At 38.3% G+C, this 19432-nt stretch overlaps 1 protein-coding gene across 1 annotated transcript in view; it reads right to left on the bottom strand.

Annotated features, from left to right (window-relative positions):
• Positions 1–19432, bottom strand: part of LOC122810121 (extracellular calcium-sensing receptor-like) — a 176330-nt gene that overhangs the window by 83171 nt on the left and 73727 nt on the right. Inside the window, exon 5 of the mRNA XM_044081597.1 lies at positions 9336–9459. Within this exon, the coding sequence (XP_043937532.1) occupies positions 9336–9459 (124 nt within the window). The remainder of the gene's footprint in view (positions 1–9335; positions 9460–19432) is intronic.

The following is a 19432-nucleotide window of genomic DNA, read 5'->3' as shown; positions in this document are numbered from 1 at the left end:
ATGTCCATATCCATCAGGCCACAAACAGAGATGACAGGAAAGCACCTATCCATTGTACCAGATCTTTAGTAGATTAGAAGGAGTAGGGGAGAGTCATTTAAATGTCTAAGTGAGAGTGTTTAGCAGTATACTATAGGGTGACCTGCAGTGGTGCTGCCCTCTGTACAAACTGGCAGCTCTTTCAGTAGCTATGTACAGTGGGTGACTTCTTTTTAACTTTAGGGGAAATCATTTTAAATTTTCATTTTCTTACTTTTATTCTTTCCCCTACTGAATATTTTTCTTGGGTTTATGTACAAATAATTCTTGAACCCCAAGATAAGATGTTTACTGGCTAGAACTTCAGAAAATAATTGGTGTCAGTCTCTTCTCCTGACCTCTCTTCCTGCATGCAAACTCTTTCATCATTTCCCCCCTCAATATTTTTTTTCTTCTGAAGTTTCTTTTCCACTAGTTCACTCTCTCCCTCAGCCTCTTGTCCTTCATTCTGCATATTTCTCCTGTTTCTCATTCTTTTTCATTAATTACTGCTTGCTGTTGACAATTCATCTTAAAGTGCTCCATTTTTAACATAACTTGCATTCAGCCACACATCTTCTAGCTGTATGTCATTTCTCTCCCCATTGGATACATTGTATTTTGTCACAACCATTAATTAAAGGTGAAAAGTTCCCACAAAAGAAACATAATTTAGGCTGGCCAATATATTCTTAATGTACCTCTATAACCAGCCACAAAAGTAACACTTGGCAAGTGTTCTAACATGTATTTTCAAATTGCAAAACAGTTTCCATCCTCCAACCTCTATTCTATGTTTCACTCATCTCATCCACCCACTAACTGTATATATTTTGTCATCCATTTCCTTTCTTTTGTCTTTTGTATTTGTCCCTTTACATTTTATTTTTCTGTCCTTCACCCTTTTGCCAATACAAGTCTTTATTTTTCCTTTACTGTCTCCCAATTTATGTCTACTTCATCACTTATTTCAGAACCTTCTTCTATGTTCTCATTATTTTTTCTCATCTAATTTTTCTTCAATTTCTACTTTTTATAAAATGTCTTCTCTTTGTTCATTTTCTTCACGTTCTTTTTCCTTAGTCTTATTTTCATTTTTGCAATCCATCCATAAATGTCTAATTTTGTGACATTTGTCTCCTTCTCTCTCTGTCTCTCCATCTGCCTACCTGTTTCTCCAGACTGGCTCTGTGTCTGCAATGGAAACAGGAAGTGCTTGTGCAAAATGGGTCCCACTCGCAGAATGATGAATAGGGAAGCTCCCCTGTCCTGGACAAATTTCCCTAGTAGTATAAATATCACTGTAGGTGTCTCCTGAAAGAAGGCTACTAGCACAGTGGGACTAACACAGTCAGCAAAGGATAAATAAATAAATTATCACTTGTTCATCTGGCATATCAAGATAACTTGCTAGACAATGCACTCAGTTCTATTTACTACCACACATACTCCTGGGTCCCTGTGGGTAGCACTTTGCATAAGCAATCCTCACCATGATATAGGATGAGATACTGCACATATCCCTAGAGTAATGGCATCACTGTAATGACTGCATTCTTAACAGCAAATAAATGGAATTAGACCTTACATGATTCAAACCTTAAGGTGCCATTGTGAGCCATTATAATACACTACATATTTTAGCCTGGCCCACTGTCTGCCATGCAAATAAGATGCATATTGGTGTGGAGAAGAAGACACATGAAAATAGGTGTGGGCTTGAAGTATTTGCCATCTATCTCTGCTTCTTCTTCTTGGGGAGACATCATGGCAGGAGAATGTAGTGTTCCTTTCAGAATGCACAGCTGGTGTGTGGAGGGGAGTAAAAATTTTTGTCACTTCCTCTGTAAGGGCTATAACTAGATGTTCTGACATGAGTTAAGTATTACGGGCCTCAGTATAAGACTGAAGTCTGGAAGAATTTGGCCAAGGCTGCCACCCATGCTAATGGCATCCCCGACACACAGGGGGAACAGCTCTCTCACTAGCATAGTGACATGCGGTATTGATATCCCAACCACTTAGCCCAATGAGAAGATGATTTTTACCTACACATACAACCTGCCAGTGCATGTCATGCACAGATCGTCTGCTCTGAAATAATTGTAGAGAAAATGCAGCTACACTACAGGAGAATTGAGAATAGAGCACATACATGAGAATATTTGCTTCACATTGTAAAGCTTCTAAATGAAGACTCTATTCATGGAGTATAGCTGGAGTTTCATACAGTACAGGTTTTATACAGTACTGCCAGTTCTGTGCTAACTTTCATAGTTCTAAGATGTCATTTGACTCTTGGATGGTATTGCTGTCTGTGCCCATGGCAGTATGACTCTTGGATGGTATTATTTTCTGTGCTCATGACAGTATTATTCTTAGATGGTACTTCTCTTTGTGCACATGGCAGAATGATTGTTGGATGGTATAACTGTGCACATGGCAGTATAAGTTCTTGGATGGCATTACTGTCTGTGCACATAGCAGTATGACTGTTTAATGGTATTACCATCTGTGTGCATGGTGGTGTGGCTGTCAGATGGTGTTACTGTCTGTGTGCATGACAGTATGACTGTTGGATGGTATTACTGATTGCGCATGGCAGTATGACTGTTGGATGGCATTACAGTCAGTGTGTACATGGCAGTATGAGTGATGGATGGTATTGCAGTCTGTGTATATGGCAGTAGGACTGTTGGATAGTGTTACTGTCTATGCGCATGGCAGTATGACTGTTGGATGCTATTACAGTCAGTGTATACATGGCAGTATGACTGATGGATGGTATTACAGTCTGTGTACATGGCAGTATGACTATTAGATGGTATTACTGTCTGTGTGTATGGCAGTATGACTGTTGGATGGTGTTACTGTCTGTTCACATGACAGTGTGACTGCTGGATAGTATTACAGTTAGTGCATATGGCAGTACAACGTTTGGATGGTATTATTGTCTGTGTGCATGGCAATATGGCTGTTGGATGGTATTACTGTCTGTGTTCATGGCAGTATGACTGTTGGATGGTATTACTGTCTGTGTTCATGGCAGTATGACTGTTGGATTGTATTACTGTCTGTGTCTATGGCAGTATGACTGTTGGATGGTGTTACTGTTTGTGCGCATGGCAATATGACTGTTGGATGGTATTACAGTATGTGTGCATGGCAGTATGACTGCTGGATGGTATTACTGTCTGTGTGCATGGCAGTATAACTGTTGGATGGCATGCATTACTGTCTGTGTTCAGGGCAGTATGAGTGTTGGATGCTATTACTGCCTATGTCCATGGCAGGGTGACTATTGGATGGTATTACTGTCTGTCTGCATGGCAATTTCTGTCTTGTATGCCACTCATTCAAAATAGAATCACATGGGCCTGGTGCTGCTCTTCAATAAGCACAATCTCAGTTTCTGAAAGATTCTAACATGCATCTCATTGGGCCACATTGCTGTGAGCTCCTTTAGGCCTTGATAGACATTGCAGGACTATTTGTTCATACATTCGTAGGACCTTCGTAGGCTATTGATCTGTGAGGCTCAGCCTTACAGTTCCACTGTCATTTTTAACTGCTATATTTTGCATACAAATAACCCAGAGATGGGCTGAACAAGGGTATGTTGGGACATTTACATGTTATCCTTATTTGTGAGGGACAGGGGTGCTAAACCAGGGGGGTAAATTTGTAGTTACCTATTCATTATTACAATTTACATTTGAATAGAATAACAGAAGTACTTTGTTTTATGTGGTGTGGAAGAACATTCTGTAAAAATGGTATTCTGTGTGATACATAACTGTTCCTGCAACACTTTCTATTTATTTTGCACGAGATTGAGATCCCTTGAGTGGTTGTTCATGATACCACTGGACTTGTGAACATGTAATAGGTCTGACAGAATACAGTCTGTTGAAGCTCTATATACAAAGCAGAGGTTGCTGGTTAGTAACCTGCATGATATTGAGGGACAAGGCTTTGATATTTTCTGCATAGTTTTCATAATTTAGCTCCTTTACTTTTTTACTGAGAAATTATGGCCTTTCCAGTTGTGACAAGTGTTTGGACAGTTGCATACTAAAAGGAGCATTATGCTCAGTGATTGGCCTAATGAATGCCATGTACAGAGGAATGATTACATCCCAGGATCTGTAAGCTGTTCAAGATAAAAGGACTTCCTTACAACAGTGGATACATTGTAGAAGTACATTATAGTGCCATTTGGGAAAACAACAACCCAGGCAAATTACTTTAGTGATAAGACACCCCTAAGAGTTGACCCAATGGTTAGAAATCTGGGAACATGCATAGACAGTAATATGGCCTTTGCTCAACATGTAGCCAAAGTATTAAGAAAATAATTCTATGTTGCACAATTTATAAGTAAGTGTATGGCATCCAGGTCCAAGGAAGGTATAGTACCACTATTCAACCCTTATCAGACCCATAATTTAGTACAATGCCCTTTTTGGCATGTACCTGACTGTTGGAATACCCACAGAGGTTTCTCACCAAGACAATCCAGGGTATTAATACATTCTGCTATACAGATAACTTTATAGCACTAGCTCTATACTATGTTTCCTACAGGTTGTTGAGAGGCAATCTGTGCTTAGCATATAAGGCATCCTTTGATCCAACCCTGCTGGAGCTTTTGCACATCTGCAAAATAAACAACACCAGAAACACTAGATCCAGGGATTTAAACTTTGCTTGCAACATAAATAGAACATGCTGGTGAGACAGATATGTGTCTTAAAGGATCCATATGTTCTGGAATAGGCTGTCCATCCATGTGAAGCAGAGTCCATCCATAACCCTATTCAAACATTACTTTGACCATTGGATGTGAAATCGTAAATTCATCCTGCTGTTGGCCCCCATGTCTCTTATACACAGAGGCCAACAATGAGCATTTCGTAACAAACATTGGATGGGAAATCATATAAATTCACACCACAGGCTGGTCCCCATGTCTCCTATAGAGAGAGGTCAACAGTAAACATTCCCTAGCTAACATGCCTCCACATAACTTTTTAGCAACCCCCTAACTAACATACCCCTCCTGATTAACATAACCTTCCAATTTAGACACATATTTTATAAGGGTACGCAACTGGATTATGCTGCATGTCTAGGTTTATAAAGGCCCTAGTGGTGGTCATTAACGTAATATATACCTATGAACCTTTGCACCTATGCACCTATCTTTATATATATATATATATATATATATATATATATATATATACACACACACACACACACACACACACACACACGTGTGTGTGTGTGTGTGTGTGTGTGTGTGTGTGTGTGTGTGTGTGTGTGTGTGTGTGTGTATGTGTGTGTTTCTATCAGGAGCAGTTGACATGTTCAATATTTAAAAGACAAAAGATTCAATAAACCATGTGAACAATTTGTAATACCAACTACACAAATAATCACTTTGAAAAAGGCAGCACATTTTCTTTTCTGATATACTAACTGTAACCCTACCAAAATTAATTTCAAATTTGTCTGAATAATGTTGTGTTATGGAAAGTTTTTTTTGTAAGTTGAGATGCATGGTTAGGATTAGGGGCAGAGACAGGGTTAGGCTTAGTACACATTACTAGGATAGGCAGGGAGACTTCAGGAGTTGATATTCCTCCATCTCCATAATTTCTCACGTCATATTTTCCTTTACGAAGACCTCTCCCCATCCATCTCTCTCTTTTCTATAAGTCCTTAGCAGTCTATAGCCAGACATCTCTGGGTTGCACAGCTCTTGTTTCTTGTCCATATTTCTTTGATAAAGATATTGATTACCCACATGTTCTCCATAACTGCTTGCAGATACTTATCCTTTTAACCAATGTCATTGCTTTGTATAATGCCACTACCAAGCCATTATGTAAGTCACCGTTGTTTGAACTTCAGCTATGTTTATGTCCATATTTCCTTCTCTCTATTGCCTGGGTACTTACCCCTACCTCTCTCTTCTGCTTCTGTGGCATCTCCCTTCCATCTTAATTTAATATTACAGCTATTGAGATGTTACATTCCACCCCAGTGTGAGCACATTCATATCTTATGGTGTGAGATGAGTCTTGTCTCTGACGTAAAGTTAGTTTCTTTCTGTCTGGAGTTCCCAGTTCTCCTAGCAGTAGCAAACCCTTCTACCATGTCCACTGCCACATCCAGTCATTATACTCTGTAATCCTCTCCTTCCTCACTGTGGTAGCTTTTGGCACAAGAAACACTTCTGAGAATGGTACTTCCAACAACCTTTCTCTCTAATGCCTTCCTGGTCCTGCTTGCTGCCACTCCAGCTGTGAGGTCATATGCATCAAGATGTGTCAGCCTTTCCCACTCATGGTGACCACCTTTACTAACTTCACCCATGTCTTGTAATGTTTGATCCCAAGATTGGTTTTACTGTAGTGTAGTCTGTCCTCTTTCATTTGCCAAAACTGTTAATCCCCTCAGTGACAAGAGTCTTCAGTCCCCAAAACCATCTTCTCCATTCCTATACTGGTTCTTATCTCTTTCACGTCTTGATTATCCCTCCTACCTTAAGCCTCACCCTATCCAGCTGCACCACACATACTTCCTCTCTTCTTACTGGTTGTCTCCTTCACTACTCCCTTTCCCATCCCTCTTGTACTCTTCCTACAAGTCCTGTCCACTGTTATGTCTGTTTCTCTCTCCTATCTGCCTGACTGTCCCTACAGGCCAACCTCCTTGCTGCTCTGATTGGAGTAGCAAACTTTTAACCAGAATGCAAAAACTAAGATAAAAGCAGGCTATTACACAAAACAGGATTGCCTGGTATCTCTTTCTTCCCTTCACAAAACTCACTTGATACTCTTAGAATGATACCAATGTACTAGCCAGTTACAGAAACCATTCATTTTGTCCTTGAGTTTACACATCACTTTGTAGTGTAGAACACTGTTTAATGCCAGGGCCTTGCCTTTTTTAAAGACATGAGCAGTTAACATAGAATTGTCTCTCTTCATTTCCCTCATGGTGGAATGCCTAAAATTATTCATCCCATATAGACAACTACAATTTTGTAATCAAATCTAGTGTGGCACTGAGGACTTGATAGCCCAGTGACATCCTTAATGCTAGCAATAGAGAGACAGTTAACTGTCACCCTATAATTTGCCACTTGGTGAGTGTTGTGCCTGTGTGCCTCATAATAGAGTCACCAGTGACTAAGACATTTCTGCATTGTGCTTTTTATGAAATATTACAGGGTTACAGGGTTGGAGTGCAGGCTACTTCCAGAAGCAGTGGACATGGGTGCAAGTGTGGTGTTAGTATTTTGGCTGGGTGGCTGACATAAGCTGTAGGATGTCTAGGAGGTTTAGCAAGATTTTTTCTGCTACCTCGCAGCATATATAGGAGCGATGCTGTGGTTACATAGTGTTCCGGTGTTGTTGTAGCATAGTGTTATTGTGGTGCCATTTAGTGACTGTGTATGGTATGGTGAGATTAGCCTCCATTTAGATAAATAAGTGCATCTGTTGTAGGTGGAATCAGTATTTCGGACAGTTGGCGCAGTGGTGCAATGGTTGTGTTGTTGCCTCACAGCAAGAGGTTTTCCGGTTCGATTCTCGGCTGGGGTGCTTTCTGTGTAGAGTATGCATGTCCTCCTTGCATCCATGTGGGGTTCCTTCAGGTGCTCTGATTTCCTTCCACGTTTCAAAAACATGCATCTGGAGCATTTCTCCCTGGTCCTCCCCTGAAAATTGGCTTTGTTCCAAGTCGGACTTTCCTGGTATACAAATGTTAAATAAATAAATAACTTTCAGAAGAGGGGGATTGCCAGTATGCATGAGGCATTTGTTAGTGTCTAAGAAATTCAAAATCTTTTAGGTTGTGTAAATATAAGGCTATCGCACTGGCTGGGACTTCATGGTGACAGTTAATGTTTTCTGAGGTCAGTTAATAGCAGAGATAACAGCTGATAGAATATATATATAATATAGATCTAATAATAGTGCTGATGGCATGTGCTGTATACCCAGCTGAGTCATTATAGTAACTGTCTCATCAACATTGTCAACCATCCCACTTATGCCAGTTAGAAAATATACACACAGACTGCTAGAAATAAAAATCTCACAACTGTTGGACTAAGATGATCTCATCATAAAAAAGTCTAGAATCAGAAACCGTCGGGAGCAAAATTCATAATATTACAACAATTTTCTTCGTTTTGGAGTTACAGGAAATGTAAAAGGATCAGATATTACAGAGTTCCTAATTAACTGCATACTGAAGGTGTTATAGTATCCTGATCTGTAAGATATACATATACAATACATTTCTCACCCTTGAGTACTGACTCCAAAGTCGAGGTTCACATGTAATAACTTATTTATTCTTCAGTAATGAGAAATGGATGCTTTTAAAAATCTCTTGAGAAAATATACCCATCTGTCCATGCTCATACCTAACTGTCATCCATAGACTTTGCTATGCAAATATGGAATGGAAGAAGATTGCCAAGCCTTTCTGCTATATTTATCTGTCTCTGCCTCTCTCTCTCTCACACACACACACACACACACACACACACACACACACACACACACACACACACACACACACACACACACACACCAGGACAATTTAAATTCACCCAATCTCCTTGTGCATGTCTTTAGGATATGGGAGGAAACTGGAGCATGCACAGAAAACCCATGCAAACAGAGGGAAGGCAGGTAAATTCCACAGAGACGGCACCCCAAATGAGAATCAGACTGGAGCACGTCTTGCTGTGAGGTGACAGTACTATTTACAGTGCCACTGTATTGCCCAAGAACATCTTTTTCTTTCTCTCATGCTTAGTGACCATGTGAATAACTAACGACCATGCAGTTTACTAGGGAACGGGGGAAATGGAAATAGATTGCCAGGCATTTCTTTCATATCACACACTCGTGCATATACACTCTTGGAAAGTTTTAGACTTGCCCATTCATTGACCATATGTGTTTACAATATGAGAGAAAACTATACCGCCTAGGAAAAAAAAAACATGAACAGAAGGAGGACATGCAAACTCCACACAGAACCCCTCCCCCCAATGAGAACAGAACTGAACTGGAGAAACTCATGCTGTGTTACTCACTGCGCCACTTTCCCATTTGGGAGCATCTTTATTTTTGTATAAAAGAAAAAAAATCAAGGCTACTAAGATAATGTGCTTTCATTTCAGCTAACATCAATAATCCTCAGACAATTGCTACTCAAGAATTTCCTTTTATATGTAAGCTTTTGACAAGAAGTTATATACAATTTGCTACTGCTGGTTTACATACCACTCTGGTTGGATATTTCTCCTTCAGAACATGGTACACAGTCATAACAGCATTCAGGTTTCCCATTCTGGGCAGATTTTCTAAACCCTGGGAGGCAGCTTTCACTGCAGACTGATCTGGGAGGCTGCAATTAGAAAACATTTACTTTATTTTAGAAGATATTTTTATTGTAGAATATCATGATTATAGCTAGTTATTTGATCATCATCATGAGGCAAATGAAATAAAATTTATTTATTATTATTTTTTTATTTTACATTTGTTTACCGGGAAAGTCTGACTGGACACAGGTCCTTTTTCAGCAGAGGCCTGGGGAGAAATGCTCCACATAATGATACATAAGTATTGAATTAATAATACAAAGTAACAAAATTGATAGAAATGCAATTTAACAAAGCTAAGCCACAAACATAAAATCTGAGTAACATATATACATGGTGACATTGGATATACTTAGAGTATACATTCATATATGAATAGGAGTATTGTGATGGTACATATTGACAATAGAACAATAGTGATAGTGAGTAGTGATGTAGTCATAAGATTATTGGACATAACAGTTACTGCTATAAACTAAGTCAGATATAGAGCTGTGTTTGGAGCGATGGTGGTGTAGATAAGATCATAGATTAGGAGGAAATATTAGGGGAAGAATAAAGGAGTAAAACAGGATATAGAGTAAGTAGTATAGATGTATAGGGTGGTGGAAGTGAACCGTGCATAAAATGCTTTCCAGATGAATAAATACTTGCATTCTGCTTGCCAGTGGTCATTGAATGCTGAGACATGCAGAGGGAGGCCTGAGAAGACAATTTAACTTGAATGTGAAACACACAGTGTATCAAAAGGACAAGAAAACTAGGCCTTGGCCCAAGCCGTCATCATAAGTCTGTTTCCCCAGCTAAAAGGCTGTTTTATATCAGAGTGATAAGAATGGGCGGGGTTTATGGAACTGTAACCTCAGGTGACATGGTACACTCTGTGCTGGTATTAGAGCCATAAGAAGGGTGGGTAGAGGGTATAGTTGCCCTGGATACTAACTTGTAAGGGGGCACTGATCAGGTTGTCAGTTAACACACACACTTGCTGTCACGACAGACTGTCAAGCTATTCTTTTCTTTTAAAGGTAGCACGTTATTATGTTGCTACATAACTGCTCATTGTTACCTTTACAAAAGGTATGACAGTTTGCAAGCTATCTTTGAGTGATCATTATTTTGATTGCTAATAGACATTGAGAGATGTCAAATGAGAGTTTTAGCCATTGCACCAATTCTCCAGCTACAGCACTTTTTGTGTGTAGTTGTGCATCATACATCTCAACTTATTAGGTTGAGAATTCTGGATAAATCTAAAAAGAACAAGGGGACTAAGGCTCAAAAATTAAGGCAAGTTTTTAAATATTACTCTAATTTACTGAAAAAAGTTAACTGAATGACAGGTTTGATATTAACATGCATTTTCTGAACCATAAGAAATATGAACATCTAATGTTAATTTGCCGAAAATGAAAATGTTTATAAGGGCTATGACAGAAACATGGGACAAAATCAGCAACATTCTGTAAAATTAGAGGCAGTTTTGAAGTATGCATACCACACCCCCAATCTGCAGTTGGCTTTTAATTAATCGCTGACTGATGGCGCCCCTCTCTCCAGACCTTTCCAGTGTCTAACTAATTCTTTTCCTAATAAGTCATTGCATCACAGCTGTGTGCTAACTTCCTTGACTGCTGCATAGCCACTGGGAAAGAAACAATTTTCTTTTGCACAGAGTGTGTCTTCATATTAAATTATTGGTGAAAACAAAGCCATGATGGATTGTAGAATCATTTAAATGTGTGTGAAAGTTGAAGAAGAATGTACTTTGAGACTGTGTCTGGAAATATTAAGGTCGAGCTTGTATAGTGACAGAACACTACTGAATGAAAGAGTAGACTTTTGAGAAGTCCCAAACCAAAATGACAGTTTATAGATACCTGGAGAAGTCAGACATCAAGATTTTCCAAAATAAAAAGTTTGACTTATTTTTACACATGCTTTACCAAGATTATTTTTCTGAACTGTGCAAGGCTGTTTTATTTATTATTATTACTTTGAAATCATTTATTTATCATACTTAGTAAAAAGAATTCATGACTGCTATATTTGTGGTGGTATAGACCCCTTATGGTATGGACAGGGAAATGTATCAAAGGAGGAAATGTGCAGAGTGAAATGTGTCATCAAGTTAACATTGCTGTTTTGTAAATGAAAGGGGTTATTTGATGTTATTGTATTGTAGTTGGGTCATATATATTTGCAGGGTTGAAGACCAGAAGGGTAGAGAGTTTTTCTGGGATCATTTTCTCCTTCCAAACATTTCCCATTTGATGACTCTCGCATAATAGGTGATAGCCATCTCAGCAATAAGTATTGGGGTTTCTGACCTGCAGTTTCTTCCTCCTTCTTCTGCAGACCATGTACAATAGATTATGCATCACACCTAGTTTTAGCTTTATTATTTCTTGGATATCTTTCACCTAAGTCTGAGGGGAGACCTGCAGTAGCCATGTGTGATGTTATAATGACCCAGTCCTTCATGTGCTACATCTGAGGTTGCTGCCTTACTGGGCACTCTGTATAAAAGTGGGGTACTGGCTTGGTCGCTGTGCATTACTTCCATAAACCTAGAGGCTGTAGCTCACACTGTGTAGTATGCTGCCTATCTTTTGATGCAGGGCAATAGGTTGTACTACCTCTTCCCCTTTCTGCATGACATGTATTGCTAAAGTGTAAACAAACCATATTTGCTGTTGTGGGGAATTTATCTCTGTCCATTTCTGTGATCATTTAATAATCTGGCTCACTGCACAACATTGACTCCTTTTACTGGGAGTCACATACTATCAAACATAAAACACAGAAATCTTAAACATCACAACAGAAAATGTAAATCTTGGAAAAAAAAGGATACTAAAATGAGAAAAAAAATGTTTCTGCAGGACCACATGCATTTGTTGATGTGGGAAACTGTGCCACAATCCCTTTACTACAAATGTTAACTTTGACGTCACACTGCCTGGGCAATACAGGGAATGCTTTGTTTTCCAGCAACACCTATCATAACCATTACTTTGAAGTAAGGTGACACCAGAGCTGGTTAACAAATGTTACAATAAAATAAATGCATTTTCTTTGTGTACAATTATAGAAGCCTTACTTGTGTTAGAATATATCTAATTTGCATGTATAGCGAGGTCCTGTAGAGTTAACAATGTATTCAAGTTTTACTTTTGCCATTGACAGTTTGAGTTGTATCTATCTGTACCTATGTTTTGACATTATCATTTTTCTGTCATAACAATATACACACGGCACTGTATTTTACAAAGAAAAAATGAACTGTCTGTTATGTCTTGTTATTTCAGACTATAATGAAATGTACTATAAATATTTATAATATTTAACTTCTGACCAATGCTTTTGACACCATTCCACTAGCTGTCATAATACAAAAGCTAAGATGGACAGCAAACTAGCAGGTGCCTCGTCAGAAAGTATGAAAGTGGCCAGTGGTGTCTCTCAGTGTTCAGTGCTGGGACATTTCCTTTTTAGTATTTACTTATCAGATCTCCAAGCAGACAGCCAAGATATTTGGCTGACAAAGTCTGGAGATGAACCCTCTTGAATGAACTCTGCCTTATAAACTTTAGGCGTACTAAAATGGGCTCAAAGTAAATGCAAACAAGAGTAGTATCATTACTTTTGGCAGACAGCCCCCTCCCTTTATCATATAGATAACACACCAGTACAAAATGAAAATGTAGCCAGGGGACCTAGGTGCCTGGGTTGATAGCTCCCTCTCTTTTGACCATACTGTGATGATTGTCACAAACTCATTTTTATTCTGCACAGCTAATTCTCAAATAAATATTATCAAAGTCTAATAAGGTAATCATTCCCTTATACACAACAATCAGACCAATTATTGATTTCAACCCCCTTGTTTGAGAAATATCACAGTAAACATATCAAACCATCAGAAAGACCCCTAAAGGCTCATAACCAAAAAGATCACAGGCCTAAACTCCCCGAGCTACCAAAAGAGGCTGGAAGCTTTATCCCTTTTTCAGGACCTTATAAACTTTTGAGAGGGGCACTCTGCCTGCCTCAAATTTACTCTGGTTGTAACTGGTGCAACCCTCCTGGAGAAAGGAGATTTGTCCTAAGGGAGGGTACTGGCAAGGTGTGACTGGTCATAAGATTCAGTGACTTGGAATATCTATCAATCTGTGACTCTGTTCATCAATGAAGGGAAAAGAGTCAGTGTTTTGCCTTGAACCCATCCAGCAATCTATCTTATATGATCAGTCAGAGTCTGAAATCTTCATTTAACTTCTGTTTCCTGTACCAGTAAGTTATGAAGGTGTTACAGTAAGAAATTACTCATTAAGTTCTCATTGATATTTTATAGTTCTCTAATTAATAAACATCTGTGGTACCTGCTTAATTGTAATGATATACTTCATACTCATCTTTATTTATACTGTTGGATAAGTGGGTGGAAGAGCTTCCCTTCTACTGATTAATGGCAGCTAGATGGGTGTTTCAACTTCCCCATCATATTGGTCCAGTGTTACCCCTCCACACCGAGTATCTCACTAAAATGTCTGTAGTACTGCATTGTGGTTTGTGTAAGACTGTTCTATGATATATTGGGATTTTTTCCATTTCTCCACTGTTGTGTCTCTGTAAGGTTGGTATATGTAAGGATGGCAGAGAGATGGAAGACTGCCCTCTCACCAAAATTTTGAATTCATCAGTTGTGGGTAGAGTTTATCCAAACACAAAGAGCAGTGAAACTTAAAACAAAAACAGTGTAGTTCGGTGACAATGAAGGCTGTCTTCTCAATGCCAAATATGATTGTCCAAAAACGCAAAATATAGTCCAATAAAGATGTTTCTAAAAACAGATTTAATGAGTACACCAGATATAACAAAACAAAAAACAAAACATCCACTGATTTAGCGCTTTTGTTTCCCTCCGGAGACTTCCTCAGAATCAGTTAACTGACAGATTTTAACATTTTATATACAAACTGGGCTGGCAATAAAGATTAATTAATTAATTGATTGATTGTCTCTTAAAGACCTACTATACATACTAGGCCATCAAAAATAAGTTGACATGATAGGTTGACCTTTTAAAAAACAGTGAATTCATACTATACAGGAACAGTATAACACCACAGTTTAGTAAAATAATCCAAGACAACATATTCCACCGAAATAATAGCAAATCCATGCTGTCTTAATCTATCTTTTCAAACATCTACAAATATGAACCTTTGTATTCAAAAATAAATATTGATATTTAAATAATGATGCCCATATATAGGCTTATGAATAATTGTCATAATAAATCACCTTAAATATAAATACATTGTTAATAAATATCTGTACATATATATATATAGAGAGAGAGAGAGAGAGAGAGAGAGCTTAAGGCAGCTGTGTTCTAAATTGCTGTCCCTGAGGAATTACCTCTTTGTTATTCATGTCTTGATTATTCATAAGGAAAGCAGGTGGAAGGCTACAGCCAAAGATCTTGTGGACTCTGCTTTAGGGTTACAGCTGAAGATATGTATTACACCAGTCAAGCTGCTGCTGCAAGTTGGTACAAAGACCTCTAGATACACCCAGCATTCAAATACTCTCTCAGAAGGTGCGTTTCTATAATCAGCAGTGTACTACTCATTGGTTTACCATCCTGTTTAACAGCATTGCATGACTGAATAGTCTATGAGTGGATGCAATGAATCCTGCCAGGGCTGCATTTACTTGGTGAGATCGGCCAGTGTCATTGTTGCTTGTGCACAAGAGTTCAAGCTGGCATTTGATCATGGTTGGTTGCTCACTTTACAATGGATTGAGCTCATACTACTCTTGTGATAGTGAGCTGAATGTTGTCTGAATGTTGTCTGAGGTTGGTGCACCTTGAAGAGACAATGAGGCAGCTGTTACATTGGCATCAGTATTTGCTTGTTCACTAAGATGCAGTATCATTGGAGTGAAAAAAAAATCAGGATATTTGTGGGTGAAGCCCTCCACATGGGAGATAAGCAGGCTTTTCCCCCAGCAACAAAATGTTTTGTTGGTTATATTTTTTTGATATGGGGGTTGAGTTTAGATGAACTGGAAACTTTTATTTTCTATCTTAACAACACCACAACATTTCTGAAGTTTGAAGCTCTGTCCTCAGAAAGTAATATTATTTTTTTTAGATATTAGTACCTATAAATATGTTTCTGGGCTTCTTAAAACTAAGATATATAAAAAGGAAGTTAAGGAAAATACCCATTTTCAAAGTGCCAGTCTGCATCCCAGTTTTGTCTATAGGAATGTGTTAAAGGGACAATTCTGTCATTTGTCCAGACTTATTATGGATGATGATGTCTTTTTTCATGAAGCATCTATTATATGAAATGACTTTTTAACACATGGGTATAAAACTGAAGAGATAGAATTTGCCTTTAACAGTGTAAAAAGTTTAAGTACTAGCACTGTGTCCACTTTTTAAGTCTAGATCTAACAGTAATGAATGAAGTGCTGCTGTTCTAAGTAGCTATTTACCTTATGTTATGACTTTTAATAAGACTTCAAGGTTTATTATCAATGTTTTAAATTGATTAATTTTAATGGCATCATAAAAAGTGAAAATTCTGGTTGCAATATCTCCTAATGTTGTCTTTAGGAACAAATTAAACTCAGAAGACAATTATTCTACAGAATGAAGCAGACTAAGATGGATTTATCCAACAGGAGAATAATTTCAAGAGTTGAAACTTTTCCTTGCATGGATTGTGATTTTTGTCAGTATATCAATAGTTCACCTTCATTTAAGCATCCTGTAACTGGGAAAGTCTTTTGCTCTCAATTTGTTGCTGATTGTGAGTCTTCACATTCGATATATGTTGCTTTATGTATGTCACATACAGTGTTTTATGTTGGCAAAGCCAACAAGCGTTTTAAAGAGAGAATTTCACAGCATATCTATGACATTAAAAAAGGTGTTTCAACTAATGCCTTGGCTAAACATGGTCTTGAGAAAGTTGGCACACGTAGTTTTAGGTTTAGTGTGCTACAGATGGTTAATTCAACAATTCGTAGAGGCGATATTGTTGGTTTAACTGAATACTATGAATATAAATGGATTATACTGTTTAATGCTGTGAATGAACCAAATTTAAATTAATCTTGCTCTTTAAACTGGTCTTAAGGTTATGTGGCTTGCATCATTGATTGAATAATCAGTTATTTACTATTTAAATATATGTTGGGTGGAATGTTTTTATACCTGATGAAGTATCTTTGAATGTGAAAGATTGTATTACTACTATTATTTGATTAAAATTTTAAACCGTGTTTTTACCTGTTTTTAATGTCTGTTTTTTTTTTGCATGTTTTTATTGATTCACTACTTTGGTTTTATTAGGATTTATTAAAATAGTAGAACCACTTGACAGCTTCAAGTATCTGGACGTGTTTTTGATGAGGAGGTCAAAGCTAGAATCAACAGTGCTGCAGCCAACTGGCATGGAATGTCAGGGGTAGTGTACTACAGAAAATACCAAAACAGCTGACAAGTAAGGTATAGAAAATGGAGGCATGCCCAGTGCTTCTGTATGACACAGAATCCCATGCAATGATGGAAAAGCAGCTGAGGGCGCTCACTGAGGGGGCTTAAAGTAATGGAGGAGTGCCAAAATGGATAGCATGAGTCAGAATTTGGGACAGAGAAAGCAGGACATCAGAACTGAAGTCAAAATAGCCCCATTTACAGAGAAAGACAAGCAGAACAGATTACCATGGTTCAGTCTTGTGCTGAAAAGCAGAAGATGATTTAGTAAAGCATATTTAGGACAGACAGAAAAATGCAACAGGAGAGGATGACACCCATCTAGTGGATGGATTACATAAAGGAAGACCTGTGAGAGTCAGGAGAGTAGCAATGAATAAAGACGGGTGACTGCTATTGACATAACATGCCAATCCCTGTAAAAATGAGAATATTGTATTGATGAAGTTGATGAGAACAATTGAAAAATAACTTTTAAATATAGTGTTTGACTGTGAATGTTTCTGCAAACATGTATATGGGACCCATGTCTGTAATGTGTTATATGTAAAGCCATTGCAGCGTATTTTTATAAAGCTACTACATAAAAGACATTAATTATGTTTTCAAAAAACACTATTGACTTTACAAATGTCTGACCTGAAAATTCTATGTAGACTAGAAAGAGGAATGCATACTGCAGATGCATTCAGCAGGGCTTATTTTAAAGAAAGTGAGCAGGAACTGATGAACTAGGACTTATGTGCTGTTAATAATTCCCTATGTACCAATAACTAATGAAAGTTTGTAGGAATTAGTAAATATATAGAGAGGCTGATACATTAACCAGTTGCTGAGAGACATGATAATTTCAGTATGCCAGGTAAAAGGAGTAAAGTACCAGTGCAAATGCCATCATAAAATATATATTGTGGGGAGACTAACTATGTGAAAAGTCTGTTTTTCATATCATATAGTATCATTATGGTTAAGCATCTTTCTTTTTTATTGCTCCACAGGACTGAGCCTGTCTTCTCTACCTACTCCACATCATTCCATTCACTCCATAGGAGTAGGATCTTGACATCCCAGGGACTAGGTGACAGCTGTATGGTTCATTCCTTCTGTCCTGGGAATTCCAATCAGTTTATTTGCTTCATGGCATATTGGATGGGAGATAGAGATCCAGTTCACCCCCACTCTCCTGTGATAGGTTTTCCAAACTTCTTTTTGTACTACCTTCTGAGTGGAAGCATGCCTCCACATATTCAATTCTCCTTGGCTTACTGTATGACTGTACACAGCAATGTGGGCTTGCTAGGCTTGAGCTCCACAGGGTGGATAGTGTTTCTAATAGGTGTCACCCATGTGGCAAGCCAGAGCCACCTCCCTCCCTTCCTCCATCCAGAATAGGGATGCTGGCAACAGTCACTCACACTTATTCTCCCTTTCCAGGTTCTACAGGTACCCAAGCCACTATGTGATCTTGAGTCACCTGAGATATAGTCAGGACTTCATGCCTCTTTGCCATGGATTATTTCTATAACTATGCTAATCGGCTTTGACACAGAATGTATATGAGAATTCAAATAATGCTTCCTGTAATTTTCAGGTGCAAGGAGAAAGAACCATGCCTAACAAATCTATCAAAATCAGGGATGTCCCTGAAAATCAGGTACAGATGAGAGTTCTGTCACTTAGCCATTTCTTAGGCCTGGGACAGTATCTGTCAAAGTTTATCTGTTTCTTGATATTTGTCACACTAACACTAATGAAGCTATTAGAGCATTATGTAGTATGGTGTTGGGCAGTAGAAGAACACTAATGAAGCCATTAGAGCATTATGTAGTATGGTGTTGGGCAGTAGAAGAACACTAATGAAGCTATTAGAGCATTATGTAGTATGGTGTTGGGCAGTAGAAGAACACTAATGAAGCTATTAGAGCATTATGTAGTATGGTGTTGGGCAGTAGAAGAACACTAATGAAGCCATTAGAGCATTATGTAGTATGGTGTTGGGCAGTAGAAGAACACTAATGAAGCCATTAGAGCATTATGTAGTATGGTGTTGGGCAGTAGAAGAACACTAATGAAGCCATTAGAGCATTATGTAGTATGGTGTTGGGCAGTAGAAGAACACTAATGAAGCCATTAGAGCATTATGTAGTATGGTGTTGGGCAGTAGAAGAACACTAATGGAAGCCATTAGAGCATTATGTAGTATGGTGTTGGGCAGTAGAAGAACACTAATGAAGCCATTAGAGCATTATGTAGTATGGTGTTGGGCAGTAGAAGAACACTAATGAAGCCATTAGAGCATTATGTAGTATGGTGTTGGGCAGTAGAAGAAGAGAATGGTTTTGTGTTGGTTAAACATCTAGTTACTACAAAACCATCTCTGAAGATCTGTGATGTGATGTTTGTTTCTACTTTTCAGGTAACCACCAGTCAGCAAGGTTTGGTGCAATGTTTTTATAAGAGGATAAGCCAGTAGC

This window comes from Protopterus annectens, chromosome 8.part1 (genome assembly GCF_019279795.1).
Source record: "Protopterus annectens isolate FY-2018-M chromosome 8.part1, PAN1.0, whole genome shotgun sequence".
NCBI classification, from domain to species: Eukaryota; Metazoa; Chordata; order Ceratodontiformes; family Protopteridae; genus Protopterus; species Protopterus annectens.
This window is presented reverse-complemented; position numbering and strand designations above follow the sequence as displayed.